This window comes from Bufo bufo, chromosome 4 (assembly GCF_905171765.1).
Source record: "Bufo bufo chromosome 4, aBufBuf1.1, whole genome shotgun sequence".
Taxonomy (NCBI): Eukaryota; Metazoa; Chordata; class Amphibia; order Anura; family Bufonidae; genus Bufo; species Bufo bufo.
Window position 1 is genome coordinate 573,109,729 of NC_053392.1, and position 17,601 is coordinate 573,127,329.

A 17,601-nucleotide genomic window follows, 5' to 3' on the forward strand; every position below is an offset into this window, starting at 1 on the left:
GCGGTAACAATTAACAAAGCTGCCAAAAATGGCAGCTGTCACCAGGTTTTATGGATATGACAGATGCAAACCTGGCACGTAAATCAGACACCAGTGCCGCTATCTATGGGAATTTAGAGATAAAAACATGCCGACTCAGCAGAATGAAGTAACATAAACATCGTAAACTGATTACGAGCGCCAAGAGGTAGAATACGCCTTTGTTCTCCGACATAAAAAGCCTCTGCCTTCTGCACAAAGTGTCACTGTGGATCAGGCCTTGTGACCATCCAATAAGCTTCATCCTTACAAAGACACTAAGGTCTGAAACTGGGTTTTCGGGCCTTTGCAAGAAGTCTCATCCTCACCTTGTGTTTCTATTATGCCTTCTAGGCCAAATTTATGGTGTGGTTTAGATATATTTTGCCATTTCTTAGAAAAGTCCTAAAATGCAACAAATCTATTAATGGCTTGCCCCATTTTTGTGTGTGAAATGTTGAAGTAAAGTATACCAGCCATAAGGTAGTGCTAGGAGAGTAATTGTGTCTAATATCTAGTTAGTGCATAATTCTGATTTTCTAAACTTACAAAATGACTACTAAAATTGGTGTAGGGTCTACTCCATGCATAATGAGTGGATGATCAGATTTTCTGAATTATTTGCCATTACTTAGCAAGCCAGACCATAGACAGCCCATCAGACCATCAGTATTTCCTATTACTAGAAACCAGCATCAAGTAGCAGTGACCACAGTTATGACCAGATCGGCTGATTGTCTAATGTGTGTGGAGCTATCCTGTCCCCAACAGCAGATGTGAGGGTAAAGAATCATTAGGCATGTTGGGTCTCAGACGAGTCTTGACAGAAGTTTTTTTTTTCCCTCCCTTTCCCAAACTGAGTGTGAGAGAGTCTGGGGAATACCTGGTTTTGTATGTGTATAGGCAGCTAACCCATAGGGAATCCCGAAATCTCAGTTGACTAGGGGAGCACCCAAGTCTCCTCAGCCACATAAAAAGACATCAGTATTAGAAATGGCACCTACTAGGTGGTGGTGATGGGGAGGTGTTACCCTATTCCAGATTTTGCATTGAGGCCCGGGAGCCTCATGTTGCTCCTCTGTCAGGCAGGGTTTGGCTTTTACCTGTCTTCAATGCTATGACTCACTGAGGTAAGTGGCACCATGGCCTATCTTCCTAGGAATAGTATGTGAATGGACATTTGAATGTTAGAGGTTTTCTGGGACTTAAATATTGATGATCTATCCTCAGAATAAGTCATCACTATCTGATTGGTGGGGTCCAACTTTCGGGAACCCTGCCGATCAGCAGTTGGAAGCAGCCGTTATGCTTGGGAGTCGCACGGCTTTCCTGTAGCTTAATCCTATTCAAGTGAATGAGATTGAGCTGCAGTAGCCGGCACAGTCGCTGCCTACTGTACAGCGCCATGCTCGGCAGCGCTTACTCGTCCTTTAGACTGATTAGCTAGCCATCAGTATTTGAGTCCTGGAAAACCCCATTAACGCTCCTATATAGCTCTAGGTCCCCCTTTCACAAGTCCTGGAAAACACCTTTACTGTTCATCAGACCAAATGAGTTTTTGAACCAGTAGATGTAGTATGTACATATTAATGCTGTAATAGACACATTTAGATTTTTGCTCGGGTTTTAAGTTTCTTCTATGGCTTATTGGATCGGCTTTTGTTTTTGCTCGCCTGATCCTTCCTCCATATTGAAGCTATCCCTTACTAAACACATTTCTGGGCCTTATGATGAAAATAATTAAAAGCCGAGGTTGGCGTTGATCCACTTGTGTGCACTTTTGTGTCATTGGTTGGAAATCAGTTTGTTGAAAAATTCCTTCTCCATCATTAAAATAAAAGCCGATTTTGAGGTTAGGTGGTCTGTAAGTGCTTCAGAATATTGTGACTACACGCCTGTTTCTTAAAATTCGCCTTCAGTTCTGGGGTGTGTGTTTTTTGAAGAGAAAGTCCTGTAGGCATCTGCAAGTCTTTTTTTTTTCCCTTCGTGATATTTAGTTTTAACCGTTTTCTGTTGACATTAGGTGAGAAATTCCTCCACGCTTCTCTTCAGCACGCTGATTACACGAATATTTGGAGTCAAGAGAGGAAAAGATGAGCGCTCCAAAAAAAACAGGTAAGCCCCACTTGAAACGAGCATCATTTGTGAAAAACAATATCTCGGCCAACACCAATTTGAGAAGGTTTGCCGGCTTTCAGGGATTTATCTGCCGACTAATGTTACAAAAAAACCTTTCTACTTCTTTCTTGTTTACTTCATTTGCCAAACCTAAAAACCCGGTCTCCAAACATAATCTGCCCCTTAAATCTCTCGTTTACGAACTGTAATAATAAAAAAAAAAGCCCTCTGCCAAACAGATGAGATTAATCACTTTCGATGTCACCCGTCTGCAGTTAATTAGCGCTGCATATGATATGAGTAAATTTAATTCTACAGTTCGGCTACAAAGTCATGGTCGCTGGCGTCACCTTCAAGTGTAGGATGCTTTGTTTTTTAATGCTGTTTAGTATATACAGTATAGGATTTCCAGCCCGTTGGGTTGTAACTAATCACGGGTGTCAACGTGCTGGATCCTTGTCTACTTTTATTATGTGCAGCTTTTGTTGTATGTAGGTATATATGTATGTATGTAATGTCATAAATAAAATGCTATAAAACCACACATCAGAATGACGGCTAAATGACTTCACCATTTTCTAGACTCTTCTGTACCATAGGGTTTGTTGTACGTTACGTAATAGGCCTGAAGAAGGTTCATTGCAATCCCAAAATGTCCAGTCTGGTTTAAATAAAGCTTTCATGACAGTTAAACTAAACCGTAACTAATGACACATCAGAAGTTTTGATCGAGGGATTCTGGGTGCTACACCCCTACTGATTGCAAAAAACAAAGCATTGGAAGCTTTGACCACTGTGTCCCTTCGACTGTGATCAACTCTGTATTACGTCAAAAGTTTTATTAAATTTTAGTTGCACATTTTAGCAACCATATTATGGCCTTGATACTAAGAGGTATTGCAGTTCTACAAAGCCGGATGTTAATCTTCATAGCACCCAATAGGGATCTGAGAATGTAGATCCTCAGCAGGTCCAGTGATGGTGAGGAAACAGGAGCACTTGGCGCACATTGGTTTCCTTCTACTAACAGAAGCTATATCTGATCAGATTCCTATGGTTGGAATTTTTGGTTCCCTTGGAAGGCAGTGGCTGGCTCCGCACCTAATCTCGTCAGACTTTTTGTGCCTATTTTACATTCCCCCCACTGACTTCTTCTCTATTGTAACCACCATCTATTGCAACGAGCATCTATATTACGGCCCTGATACCCAGATTTACCACAGTTCTACAAAACCGGACCTTAATCACCAAATGGCTGTATAGTGATCTAAGTTTGTAGAACCTCAGGAGGTTTGGTGTTAGGTGGGAAACAGGGGCACCTGAAATACATTGGTTTCCTTCACCTACCTAGAGAAGCTTTATCTGATTGGATTTCCATGATTTGTTTTTCTGGATTCCTTGGAAGGCAGTGGCGGGTTTCAGTCTCATCATTTCAAGTGTCCTTTCCTGCACTTTAACCACCATCTAATTTTTAATTGCCTATCTATTTTTTAATTTTGTGTTGTCTTCTTGGTGCTTATCTTGCTTTTTTTTTTTTATCTGCGGAATGAACTTTATGATGTCAGTTCTTCATAATGGACTTTTGCTTTGACATGACAACAGAAACTTCATAGGGTGATTCCTAAGACAAGATGTTCTAACATGTCACCAGATGGGATAGAAGTTTACATCATCAGGGGTCCAGGAGCTGGGACCCCTTCTGATGTTAGCTCAAACTTGACTCTGTTTGTTGTAAGCAGAGAGATGGGCTCAAATGTTGTCCACCTCTGTATTGCAATGGATGAAAGTCGTGGAAGCTAAGATATTAGCTAGAAAGGCATCTCCTGGTTCAGTCAGTGATAGAATCCGATTATTACTGAAAATTAAATGGCACGTAATAATAATCTTTATATAGCGCGCACATATTCTGCGGAGATATACAATTGGAGAGATAACACAAGGTTGATTGTCAATTAATCAAAACTAGTTAACAAACCATGTTCAAAAGGGAATAAGAGCCATCAGGGCAACAGAAATCTCAAATCACCCTGACTTGAGTAAGCTAGTGGGTTCCATCAAGTATGGAAACCATGATGTCCAAGTGAACATAGCCTCAATCTATGGAGTGTGTTGATGCTTCCCCTCAGGCTCTTTGGTGGTTTTGACGGAAGGAATAATGTTGCAGACTGCACTATTCTTGCCGTCAAAACTACAGGATGGCACATGGATGGTATCAGTAGGCAATACTGGCTTCATCTATGGAGTGTCCTGTATTAGTTCTTCACAAGGGTTATCTGGTTACCTCTTCAATCCATCTCCGATCCAGAGCAGATGCGCTTCTGGAACGGCACATCATTGCTGGCAGCTTGTAAGCAAAGACCACCGGAGACTACCGAAGCATCCACGCTGGATTGGGGATGAAATGAAGAGTTGAGTACTGTTGTTAATTCATAACTTTTTCTACTTTTTTTTCCAACTGGTGGTCTAACTTCCTATGTTATTTGTACCTAACACTTGCATGGTCTCCAACATCTCTGAAGAACTACAGTAGGTGTTATTCGTTGTGTAGTGTTCTTTGCATTGACCTTTCGGATGAAGACCAACCGACTAAATATCTGTATAGAACCAGCCTTCAGAAGGAGATACGTTGTTTTGGTTGGACACCATTTGAAATTCAAGCATTATACTGCATTATAGAACCAACTGAGAGATCTCAGTCTTGCAGGGTCTTGAGGCTTTTTTCCTTATTTGATTGTAATTAGGAGATATTTGTTAAGAGAACAAGCTTGGGTCGCAAGTTTAGAGCAATATTTTCAATCCCAGTTGTACGTAGGCCAGGAAGAATGTGTCCTCTGACTTATTTTAATATGATTTGGAATTGCCAGTTTAAACAGTCCCAAGGACGCCCACCAATAGTCGTTGGGGGAACCTGAGACAAATCCTATGTGCCGATTCTTGAATGAAGCATTATAGTGATAAAAAGGAATACACTGCTTTATGAAAGACAGCCCTTCCTGCCGTATAGTCCACTGCCCATACATGAAAGAATGTAGTGTTTAAGGTCTGAAAGGGCCACATTTGTTTCATTCCTGGATGGGAACGTCTCATATCTCATTGATTTTTATCACAATAAATAGCATGATCCTCTTGAACTGTGAAAGAGTTGATATTTTTTTTTTCTGTATAATTCCCTGAAATGTAATAAGATGTTTGCGAGTGGAGTTGACCTTAAGGTCTACAATTTGATGTGGTCCAGGGTAGGTGCCCCGAGATCTGCATGCAGTCAGGATTGTCATCTATTATTCCTATTATAACTTGGTCTTACGACTTGCATAAGGATGTGCACACGATTTTAATTCCCCTTGCTATTTGATGTTTTTCATACTCAGGTGTTCAAGTTTAACCAATGGAAGATACAGTTTTTAATGTATTCGCCAAAGTAACAGAAGTAAATCCTGGAACGAAGAGAAGTAGATGATTTTCATTTAGGCTGGGGCTACACGGTGATCTTGGGCATGATACCTTTTGTGCGACCAAGAAATGCTCCATACAAGTGCAGCCTGAATGGAGTGGCAGTATGACTTGCAAGTTACTGTGACCCCAGAATCGAAATAAAGTCTGACAGTGTTGGGATTTTTTTATTTATTTATTTTTTGCAATTTTGGCACACAAACAAATAGGCGGTGCAATACCTTAAAAAAGACCAAGGACTAAGGTCTTGCTGGATATACCAAAAAAAGAAAGCAAGGCAGCACACTGGTATCCGTGTCAAGCAGTGGGTTATTTATTTTTTTGGTATGTGTGTGTGTGTATGTATATGTATATGTGTGTATATATATATATATATATATATATATATATATATATATATATATATATATATATATATATATAGTACAGAACAAAAGTTTGGACACACCTTCTCATTCAAAGAGTTTTCTTTATTTTCATGACTATGAAGGCATCAAAACTATGAATTAACACATGTGGCATTATATACATAACAAACAAGTGTGAAACAACTGAAAATATGTCATATTCTAGCTTCTTCAAAGTAGCCACCTTTTGCATTGATTACTGCTTTGCACACTCTTGGCATTCTCTTGATGAGCTTCAAGAGGTAGTCCCCTGAAATGGTCTTCCAACAGTCTTGAAGGAGTTCCCAGAGATGCTTAGCACTTGTTGGCCCTTTTGCCTTCACTCTGTGGTCCAGCTCTCCCCAAACCATCTCGATTGGGTTCAGGTCCGGTGACTGTGGAGGCCAGGTCATCTGGCGCAGCACCCCATCACTCTCCTTTATGGTCAAATAGCCCTTACTTTCAAAGTTTTCCCAATTTTTCGGCTGACTGACTGACCTTCATTTCTTAAAGTAATGATGGCCACTAGTTTTTCTTTACTTAGCTGCTTTTTTCTTGCCATAATACAAATTCTAACAGTCTATTCTGTAGGACTATCAGCTGTGTATCCACCTGACTTCTCCTCAACGAAACTGATGGTCCCAACCCCATTTATAAGGCAAGAAATCCCACTTATTAAACCTGACAGGACACACCTGTGAAGTGAAAACCATTTCAGGGGACTACCTCTTGAAGCTCATCAAGAGAATGCCAAGAGTGTGCAAAGCAGTAATCAAAGCAAAAGGTGGCTACTTTGAAGAACCTAGAATATGACATATTTTCAGTTTCACACTTGTGTTAATTCTTAGTTTTGATGCCTTCAGTGTGAATCTACAATTTTCAAAGTCATGAAAATAAAGAAAACTCTTTGAATGAGAAGGTGTGTCCAAACTTTTGGTCTGTACTGTGTGTATGTATGTATATATATATATATATATATATATATATATATATATATATATATATACATTTTTTTTTATACTATTTGCAGTTAATGCCTTCACCGTACGGAACAGGATGGTGAACTTCTGGTCCGCTGGCTTACATTTTTCTAAAGGTTTACTTCATTCAGTTTATTTGCCTTTCTAGTTTATTTTTATCTTCTCGTGGTGTTCGTGTATCTTTAGAAGATGAGTAGGGGGTCATATATCATTGCTGGATTTTGGTCTTTATGTAGATTTCTGTGTCCGCATGAGGAGGAGCATGTATGGAGCAGTAGTCAAGCCTGTACTATAGAAGTTATGGACGTCGCATGGTCAAAAAGTTGTACTCTGCCTTGTGCTCCTCCATGAGACCATCAGCAAATGAAATGGATCAGTGCTGACCCCAGAGCCTCCTCATTTGGCCCATAGTAAAAAAAAAATATGATAGTGTCCACAAACTTACCCCCTCCTTCATCCATGAGTCCCTTTCCTTACAACCCCAACCACAGGGATAGCAGAAGATATGACATGGGGTTTACTGTAATTGTGTGTTTTAGATGACCGGATGGGTCTCCCAGTAACCTTATCATGGGTGTCCTACTGCTGGGACCCCCAACAATCACCTGTAATCTTTGTCAAAATCCTGCGGTACATGTTCAGTTCCACTGATGCGCGGCCGCAGAGGAAATGAAGGTACTTTTTGTAATCAACTGACTGTCTGGACCACCAAGGAGAAGCTCTGCGATCTCCAGTCTGGCTAATTGGTAGAGATTGCAAAATTAGAGATACTAAGGTCCATGTTAAGATGTGACCGATTTACGATGTGGATTCCAGAGACATGAAAAAGCCAGCACTTGGTCATCAAGAAATATTTTTCATGGAGTGAACCTTTATAATGTATGTGGCTACAACCAGCCCCATAGTCTTATTTCTCGTGGTCTTCAGGATCAGGAAGCTATTCTGCCGGGAGATGTATCTTCCATCTTGGGCAGGTCTTGTATGAAGACTCCAGAGGATTACTGATATATTATTCATGAGCGTTGGTAGTAGTTTACCGTGTATATTTACAGTTATAACATGTTTGTATCTGCACATGGTTAATCAGATGCTAGGAGAGCCGTTGAAGGAGAGTTTTCCTGGAAAGATGGTGGAATACGCTCTGCTGTGCACACGCAGATATCCATGTGTTGATGGACAGACAGATATAGAGGTAACGGTGACGTTTGTCATTGACTAGCTTCTTTTGTGGACGCTGATAATGTAGTTGCATTATCTACGCTCCTTTGGAAAAACGCAGATAACTCATTGTGATCGCACGAGTTGTCACAAATGACATACACACCTCTGCTATATCAACACCTTATTTATAATGTCGTTCAGTACCCCATAGTCCTTTTTCATCAGGATGATTAGAAGGGACTTTGTGGTTTCAAAGTTTAGTCTCCTTGTAGTCAGCGTCCACACGGATTGTAAAATCCAGGGATCTGGGGCTCAATCCCTGTAGGTTCATTGCAGATTTGCATTGCAAAGGGTGAAATCCGTGGTGGAAATCTGCAGTCAAAGGCTACATGCTCACGACCGTGCCGTTTTTTGCGGTCCGCAAACCGCGGATCCACAAAAAACGGAAGCCGCCCATGTGCCTTCCGCAATCTACGGAACGGGCGGCCCATTGTAGACATGCCTATTCTCGTCAGCAAAACGGACAAGAATAGGACATGCTATATTTTTTTGCGGGGCCACGGAACGGAGCAACGGATGCGGACAGCACACGGAGTGCTGTCCGCATCTTTTGCGGCCCTATTGAAGTGAATGGGTCCGCATCCAAGCCGCAAAAACGGCGGCTCGGATGCGGACCCAAGCAACAACCGTGTGCATGAGGCCTTAGGCCTCTTTCACACGAGCGTGACGGATTAGGTCCGGATGCGTTCAGGGTGCCTTCAGTGAAACTCGCACCATTTCGCAAGCAAGTTCAGTCAGTTTCGTCTGCGATTGCGTTTAGTGGTTAAGTTTTTTTTCGTGTGTGTGAAATGCTCATGGATATCACGCTCGTGATAAAAAACTGAAGGTTTACAAACAACATCTCTTAGCAACCATCAGTGAAAAACGCATCGCATCCGCACTTGCTTGCGGATGCGATGCGTTTTTCACGCAGCCCCATTCACTTCTATGGGGCCAGGGCTGCGTAATAAAACGCAGAATATAGAACAGGCTGCGATTTTCACGCAACGTACAAGTGATGCGGGAAAAACAACGCTAATGTATTCAGACCCATTGAAATGAATGTGTTCCCATCACGCATTGCACCCGCGCGGAAATCACGCTCGTGTGAAAGGGGCCTTACTGCGGATTTAAAATCTCCTCCACATTGCTGGTACTTTGCAAATCAGCGGCGGTGGCAAATCTGCAGCATTTACGCCCTAAGTGAATTTACCCTTTTAAAGGGGTTGTCCAGGATTTACTATTGATGGCCTCTCTTCCGGATCAATATCTGATCGGCGGGGGTCTGACGTCCCGCACCTCCGCCCATCAGCTGTTCTGCGGCAGTTCTGGAGCTAGAACCTCACAGTTCTGTCCATTGTGTAGTAGATGGAGCTGAATATGGCAGCGCTGCTCCGGGTGAAGAGGATGGAAGCAACTCTGCAGTAACCTCCTCCGTCCACTACACAATGGACAGAACTGTGTGGTTCTAGCTCTGGAGCAAACCCAGTGAGAACTCTAAAAAAAATAAAAATATATTAACTTGGCCCCTCCCCTCCCTGGCAAAACCCATCATCTGAAGGTTCATGTGTCTGTAATTTGTTACATGGAAATGACCGATTATGCTATTAAATGACTTCTCTAATACCTATTGGATTGTACAGGCTACTTACACCCCTGCCTTCTTGTAAGAGGAGCCGTCACCCCTCCTGACATGTCTGTCTTTAGCGCCTTGCTTAAAGCTCTGTGTTGCAACTTTACTCTTTTGTTCCTCATAGAAATTTAGGAACAAGAGGTGTGCACAGTATCACAACGTAGGGTCCCAACATCTACTTGTCAATTTGTTCCTCCATTTCTCTGAGGAATAACTGAGGAACGGCACAACACATAATTATTAGAATAGATGCTCTGGAATCCTGGCACTCCAAGTATTTCCATTATTCTAGAACTATTCAGAGTGTCTGGATAATCTTCTATCACATCGGCGCATTTTTTGTATATCGGATAATCATAGTAGTAGGTAAACCCGCTCCCAGTCCACTCTTCAGCTCTTTTGCACTAAACCATCTCGGATACATTTTCATGTCATTTTCCATCCCCAGATGAAATCACTCATTTATCTTGTATGGCTCTCCATTAACCCTTGCTTGTGTTTGGCATGCAGCAGAGCTGAATTTGTCACTCAATTCTTTGGTACCCCATTGTTAGCCCATTCCGTTAATAAGATAATGCAGTATATTTGCCTACAGTTTTACAGTTTTTCGGCTGTGACGACACACACTCAGCTCTGCTGTATCTGTAGATTTTGCTACAAGATCAACAGGTAAAATGCACATTGCAATTCCGGCATTCACCACCAGGTGGCAGTGTTGGCTCATGGATCTTTGACGTAGAACTCTACTGTTAATTCCATTCATCTTGGAGAATTCACATTTTGTTTACAGGACGGGGAGGGAGGGGGGGGGGGTGTATAGTTATAAAGGCCGGGAGCACGTAGAAACACCGCCACATACATTATCCCCTTGCTATTTTTGTTCTCTCCTGCTTTGCCTGCCAGTTCTGTCCTGCTCTGTGTCACTGTATAGATTCTGCTGTTGCAATCTGTACAATACTTATGGTAAAGCAGATGGTGAGAAAATTACCGTAACACTTTATTGCAAAGGGCCTAATATATAGAAGCATATTTATTTATACATTGGATAGATTTTGTGTGTGTCAGGGTCTTTAGTATGATCTCCATATAAGACTTTAATATGAGTTATTTTTGTGGGATTAATATTGATTAAAAAAAAAAAAATTGTACTGATCAGCACAGGGTCAGTTTAGTCCAAAAATCCAGATCTTCATAATACATTTTGGGTATATATAAGCAAGAGAAATACAGGTACATTTTGTTTATCAGACTCAGCACAACAGTGCTAGTAGTGGCTGCGCCTGGTACTGCAGCTTAGAGCAGCTCGGTCCCATTCTGCAGTACCAGACACAGCCACTACTAAAGATATGGAGCTGGACCAGCACCATGAATCATTTAGTCCTCTGCAGAGAGTCGTACCCCCGCAGATCTGACATAGAGGCCTTGTATAACTGGATAACCCCCTTGATGACTATGATAAGAGAAGTGTAAATGCATAGCATATAATAGTGATAATATAATTGTGAAATAATCACAGAAGCACATAGCCCAGTATGCTTTGCTGCCAGCATAATTGCATACAAGGTTGTTTTATCATCTCAGACATTGGTGACTTATCGCTTGGATATGCCACAAACCTCTGGGACTTCATTTGTTTTCGTAAACTACCATAGAAATGAATGGAGAGGGCACTGCACAGTCGCGGCCATGGCTCATTCCACTTTATAGGATTGCTGGAAATAGCTGAGCCAGCGCTCAGCTATTTTCGCAAGTCCCATAGAAATGAATGGAGGGTGGCCATGTGGCTGCACTCTATTCACTTCGGCGGCCCTGTTCTGGAGATAGTTGCGGGTCCCAGAGGCCAGCCCAGCACCTATTTGACATGGATGTCATATCCTAGCAATATGCCACCAATGTGTGAGGTGAGACATTCCCTTTAAAGTACACTATATAGACACAAGTATTGGGATGCTCCTCTTAAACATTGAATTCAGGTGTTTTATTCTGTCCCATTGGCACAGGTGTATAAAATCCAGCCCCTAGCCATGCAGTCTGCCCTTACAGCATTTGTGAAAGAATGGCTCGTTCTACAGAGCTCACTGAATTCCAACGTGGTCCTGTAATAGGATGCTACCATTTCCACAAGTCGGTTCATGACATTTCTTCCCTTCTAGATATTGAATGGTATTATTAGAAAGTAGACGCGTTTAGGAACAGTGATGGCCAGTTCGCAGTGTTCTCCGACGAACACATGCGATCTGCCATCTTTATTCCCAAGCCCGGCGATGCAGAGGTAAGTCCTTACCTGTGCCTGCGCCGCAAGCCGCTCTGAAACACATGCTGTCACCGGGAACATGCAGTTCCGAGCACAGCCCGATGAAGGCTGTTCTCGGAACTGCCTGCTCCCGGTAACCGCATGTGTTTCAGAGCAGCTCGCGGCGCAGGCACAGGTAAAGACTTACCTCTGCATCGCCGGGCTTGGGAATAAAGATGGCAGATTGCATGTGTTCGTCGGCGAACACTGCGAACTGGCCATCACTATTTAGGAACCCAAGAAAATTTGCCATGTAATGGAGACCTCGTAAAGTTTCAGAGCTGGGTCGCCAAGTGCTGAGGATCTTAGTGCAGCTCTGCTGACTCCATAAGTACAGAGTCCTGAACTCTTCTGATATTAAGAGCAACACAAAAACTATGCTGTGCCGGGAGCTTCATGGCATGGGTTTCCATGGCTGAGCAGCTGCATATAAGCCTTTCATCACCAAGCCCAATGCCGAGTGCCAGATGGGACGATCTAAAACACTCCACTACTAGACTCTGAAGCAGTGGAGTTCTGTGCAGTGATGAATCACGCTTCTCTATCTGCCAATCTGGTGGACGAGTCTGAGTTTAGCAAATGCCAGGAGAACGTTACCTGCCTGACTGCACTGTGCCAACTGTAAAGTTTAGTGGAGGAGGATAATGCTATGGGGGTGTTCCTCAAGGGTTGGCCTAAGCACCTTAGTTCCAGACAAGGGAAATCTTTATGCATATCAAGACCTTTTGGACAATTGTATGCTTCCAGCTTTCTGGGGAAGGCTCTATCCTGTTCCAGCAGGACTGTGCCCCAGTGCACAAAGCAAAGTCCATAAAGACATGGTTGGGTGAGTTTGGTGAGGAAGAACTTGACTGGACACACAGTGTCCTGACCACAACTCCATCGAACACCTTTGGGATGAACTACAATAGAGACTGTAAGCCAGGTCCTCTCATTCACCATCTGCATCTGACCTCACATTTGCTGCTCTTCTGCATGAATGAGCTAAAATTCCCACAGACACCCTCCATAATCTTGTAGAAAGCCTTCCCAGAAGAGTGGAACATGTTTCAGCTTCAATGGGGGGGAGAGATAAACTCCAAATTAATGCTCATGGATTTAGAATTTAATATGTAGATGCCCCAATAATTTTTTCCATATAATGTATTTGCATTGGACCATATTTACATCTTGTTCACAACACTGAAAATTGTATGTACAAAATCAGATTTCTGTGAGGACTTTCTCCGATCCTCTGCCTACTGGCAGTTTCAGCCAAGCATATGTCTGCGCAGTGGCAGGAGTTGGGAAGGATTCTCTCACAGTGTTAGGTTGTCATAGGATGCAGAAGACTTCACGACTGAGATATTGGTCCCCTGAGTGCCAAATTACATTGGCCCATTTTATGAATTGTATTTGTTTTGTAGGCCTTTTTCAGTTTTGGGAGGTTCTTTCCTCCAGTTTTCCGCTCCTCCCACTTGAAGTACTTCTTTTCATCACTGGTGGCATCATATACTTTCTAATATCTATGCCACACCCTGCTAAATCTGATCACATTTTCCAGGGCTACATGCTGCATTGATCTCATGTTTGCTGTGATTGTAAGAAGTTTCGGGGGGGTTCTTAATTGGGGGCATGAACACCATATGGTGGTCACATGCCATTCACGTCTTCGGTGAGGCCACTGATTGGCCAGCCCTGGTCACAAGAGGTCCGGTAGAGAAAATAAACAATCTGTCTGCAATTGAAAATGAATGTCTGAATTTACTGTTGGTGAAGTTTTCGACCACTACAAAGGTGCCTCATTGCCATCTGGCGAACACTATGTTGAACCATAACCTAACAGTGTTATTTAAAGGGGTAATCCCATCTAAGATATTGATGGCCTTTCGCTAGGATAGGCCATCAATGTCAGATATGTCCAGGTCCCACCTTTTAACGGGTTCCCCGAAGTAAAGGAGAGCACACCACGCAAGCACGGCCACCCTCTGTTCACCTCTGAGGAACTTCCGAAAATAGCTGAGCGTCGGCTTGGCTTTTTTTGGCAGTCCCATAGCAGTAAAAGGAGCGGTGGCTGTGCATACATGGTGTGCTCTCCATTCACCTCTATGGGATTTCCAAAAATAGCCGATATTTTCTGAACTCCCATAGCAGTGAATGTAGAGCGCACCGCACATGCATGACCACCTCTTCTTTCACCACTATGGGACTTCCAGAAATAGCGGAGCCAGCGCCCAGCCCTTTTATGAACTCCCATAGCAGTCAACGGTGGGTGGCCGTTGTTGCGCAGTGTGCTCTCCTTCACTTAGAGGGTCCCGTTCCGTAGATGGGAGCGTGATCCAAAGGTGGGACCCGCACCTATTTGACATCAATGTTTGAGATGGGACTACTCCTTTGAATCCCTTTACAGCCACTGGTGGTTGAGCAGCTCCAAAGTGTTTGGCTGGTGTTGACAACCCCATCTCAGATTGTGAGACCCCCCCCTAGTGCCATCGTATACGATGGATCTCCGTTGTTGAGCCTCATGGTCAATTTTCTTTGTGGGGGGAACTGCTGCTAAAATATTGTTCTCCCTACAGAATAACGTCCCTGTGGCTCCATTTACGTGTCCACTAATGTTTCCTTATAGGAACAATAAAAACCGTGGAAGTGCCCAGTCTGTTGAAGGACAGACACAATGGACGAACGACAGAGGACACTGATGACTCTATTGGGGTTTGTTGAGTTTTCAGCATGGGGCATGGCATTTTAGGGAACACAGTGTGGCATGCTGCTCTGTTTTGTCCGGCTTTTTGATAGATTCTGCAATGGAGGCTCCAGAGGTGTGAACAGGACCTTATGAGAAAAGAATTCCGTATGAACTACAAGTTCAGCTGGAGCCCATAGAATACTATAGGCAGTGTACTGGGGATGTGCACAACCAGGTCCAGAATAAGCGCGTGTGTAAATCTGCCTCCAGTTTGCTGCTGCATTGAGTTAGTATGTAATCAGAGTCACATTTCTCTCTCCTTTTTTTTCCTTTGCTATTGTTTCGGCATATAACACTTTCAGCTATTCATGTTTTGGCCGGCAGAGCCCCCCGTTTTATAGAGAAGCAGAGGCCATTTGCCAAAACGGTTCATTTCTAATATACACGAGAACAGTTTGCAAAGTCCGTTCCCATAGAGCTTAGCATCTATGTAGCAGCATAACATGCCCAACCTGCAGAAAGTTAAATTCTGGAGCCTGTTCCCCGTGTTACTGGAATTCTAGAAGTCCAAGTATGTGCGAGTACGAGCGAAAGGCAACATGAGCACGGATCACAGCACACATGAGAATTAAAGGGCGGTTTGGAGGCACATAAAGGAACTCGGGTACGTTATTAGAAAAAACCCTCATACTGGTACAGTTACATTGCGTACAGTTAACCAGATGAGCGCCGCGCAGTGTTAGAATGCATTCTTCTGATCCGTCAAAAGAAAAGAAATAAAACCAGGATTAAAAAAAAAAACGGATCCTGTTGCAACATTTTCAGCCATTTCCATCTGAGACCCGTTTTCTTTTTTTTTTTTAAGACAGAAAAAAAGTCGTGCATGCAGTACTTTTTTTTTTTTTTTCTCTCTAAGGCTACTTTCACACTTGCGTTTAACTTTTCCGGTATTGAGATACGGCAGAGGATCCCAATAACGGAGAAAAAACGCAACCAAACAGAATGTGGAATGCATTCTGGTGCACTCTGTTTGGTCTCCACTGACAAAGAATGGGGACAAAACGGAGTGCACCCGAATGCATTCCGTTCTGTTTGGTTGCGTTCCCATGCAAGCTGCGTTTTTCTGTCCGGCATAACACAATGTAAGGCAATGGTGCCCGATCCGTTTTCTTGGACACAATAGAAAACGGATCCGCCCCCCCCATTGACTTACAATGGTTTTACTGCCAGCTCAGTCTTGGCTATGTGAAAGATAATACAGCTGGATCCGTTCAGAACGTATGCAGCCGGATGTATTCTCAGTAACGGAAGCGTTTTTGCTGAACTCTGCCGGATCAGGCAAAAACGCAAGTGTGAAAGTAGCCTACAAAGAACGGGCCTCAAGACTGAAATGGTTCAGATGACAGCTGGTGCAATAGGACCGTGTTTTTTTTATTTATTTTTATTTACAGGATCCTGTTTTTTCCCCCTCTTTCTTCTTCTGACGGATGAGAAAAACGGAAAGCTAAGCGGTGATGTGAATGCGCCCTTCTACGTGTAGGAGCAGGGCTGGCGGATCACAGTGTACGGGGTTATTCCAATCAGAAGCACTTATGGTATAGCCGCATGCTATTGCATATATATTTGTGCCAGTCGCAGCTTAATTTGTCAGATTGTTTCAAATTTCCATTCTAGACCTAGAGTTAAAGGGTTTGTCCAGCCTAAGAGCAAACAACCACAATGGTGGTGACCAATGGTCCCACTGTTCCCGCCCCGTTCTTTTCCAGCTTCCAGAAGTGCCTTGGTTCCGTGAGCAGCTAATTATCGGCCTCAGCGATCATATGTAAGTGAACATACTCCTGCACATGGGTTTACGGAAGAAAGGGGCATGAATATTGTCCTACAAAATCTCCTACAATTGGCTGCTATGACAGTTTCCATATTGTCCCATGGGACAGTTTTGTATGGATTTTTGAAACTCGTGGCAAAAAAGTTTCCGAAAATGAATCTTGCAACTGTTCCGTCATACTGAGGGGTCATTCACACAATGGTGGATCTGCAAAACGCTGATGCTGGCTGGGTTCAGTGAACCGCATGTTGCAGCGAAGTATAGGACATGTACTGTCTTTTGCGGTGCAGCCGCACAGACGTGGAAGCGCGTGGAAACATACCACTTGAAAATGTTCATGAATTAGGACTCGAGTTGAATTTAAAGAGACCCCCCTAAGCATATAACATTCCCCAGTCTTGCCCTGCAAATCTGTTAGCAGACTACTGGCTCCTGTTTATGGAAGCCTGTAGTATGTAAATTGTCTGCCGATATGTGCCGTCCTAAAACAGCCAGTTGCTATGCATTTAATTGCATTTAACTTGCAGTAACCGCTCTGGCGCCTTCCTATTTTTGGAGCAAAAGAAGTCAGTAACCGAGTCCAGAGGGTCAATTACTTGTAAGAAGAGCAAAAAGCAATGGGAAGTCAATAATGAAGTCCAGTAGGTCTCTCTCTGACCTCTGCAGACAGCAGGACAAGTGTGCAAAGTGGGAAATTGCCTTTATCTACATATATTAATGGAGCACTTGGGCCGCTACGATAATAGGGAGTTGCTGTCGGTTTTCTGATATAAGGGCAGTACGATGCATAAGGGACTCCTACCATCCATGAGTCAGAATGTGTGACTGAGGTACTTGATGTACATTCATTGGAAGAAACATAAAGCACCAAGAAGTTGTTGGAATGGAAAAAACTTTGTGTGTGAATATAATGATATATGGAAGAGATTACAATATAAGAGCGAAAGGAGAAGTTTATTGGAGAAAATTGTACAACTGAAAGAAGGCTTTCGGACCCTACTGATCCACCGCTAGCCCGGATACAAGA

At 43.1% G+C, this 17,601-nt stretch overlaps 1 protein-coding gene across 1 annotated transcript in view; it reads left to right on the forward strand.

The window, feature by feature from the left end:
• Positions 1-17,601, forward strand: part of THADA (THADA armadillo repeat containing) — a 591,430-nt gene that overhangs the window by 195,776 nt on the left and 378,053 nt on the right. Inside the window, 1 exon segment of the mRNA XM_040430339.1 lies at positions 2,042-2,133. Coding sequence (XP_040286273.1) covers positions 2,042-2,133 — 92 coding nt within the window.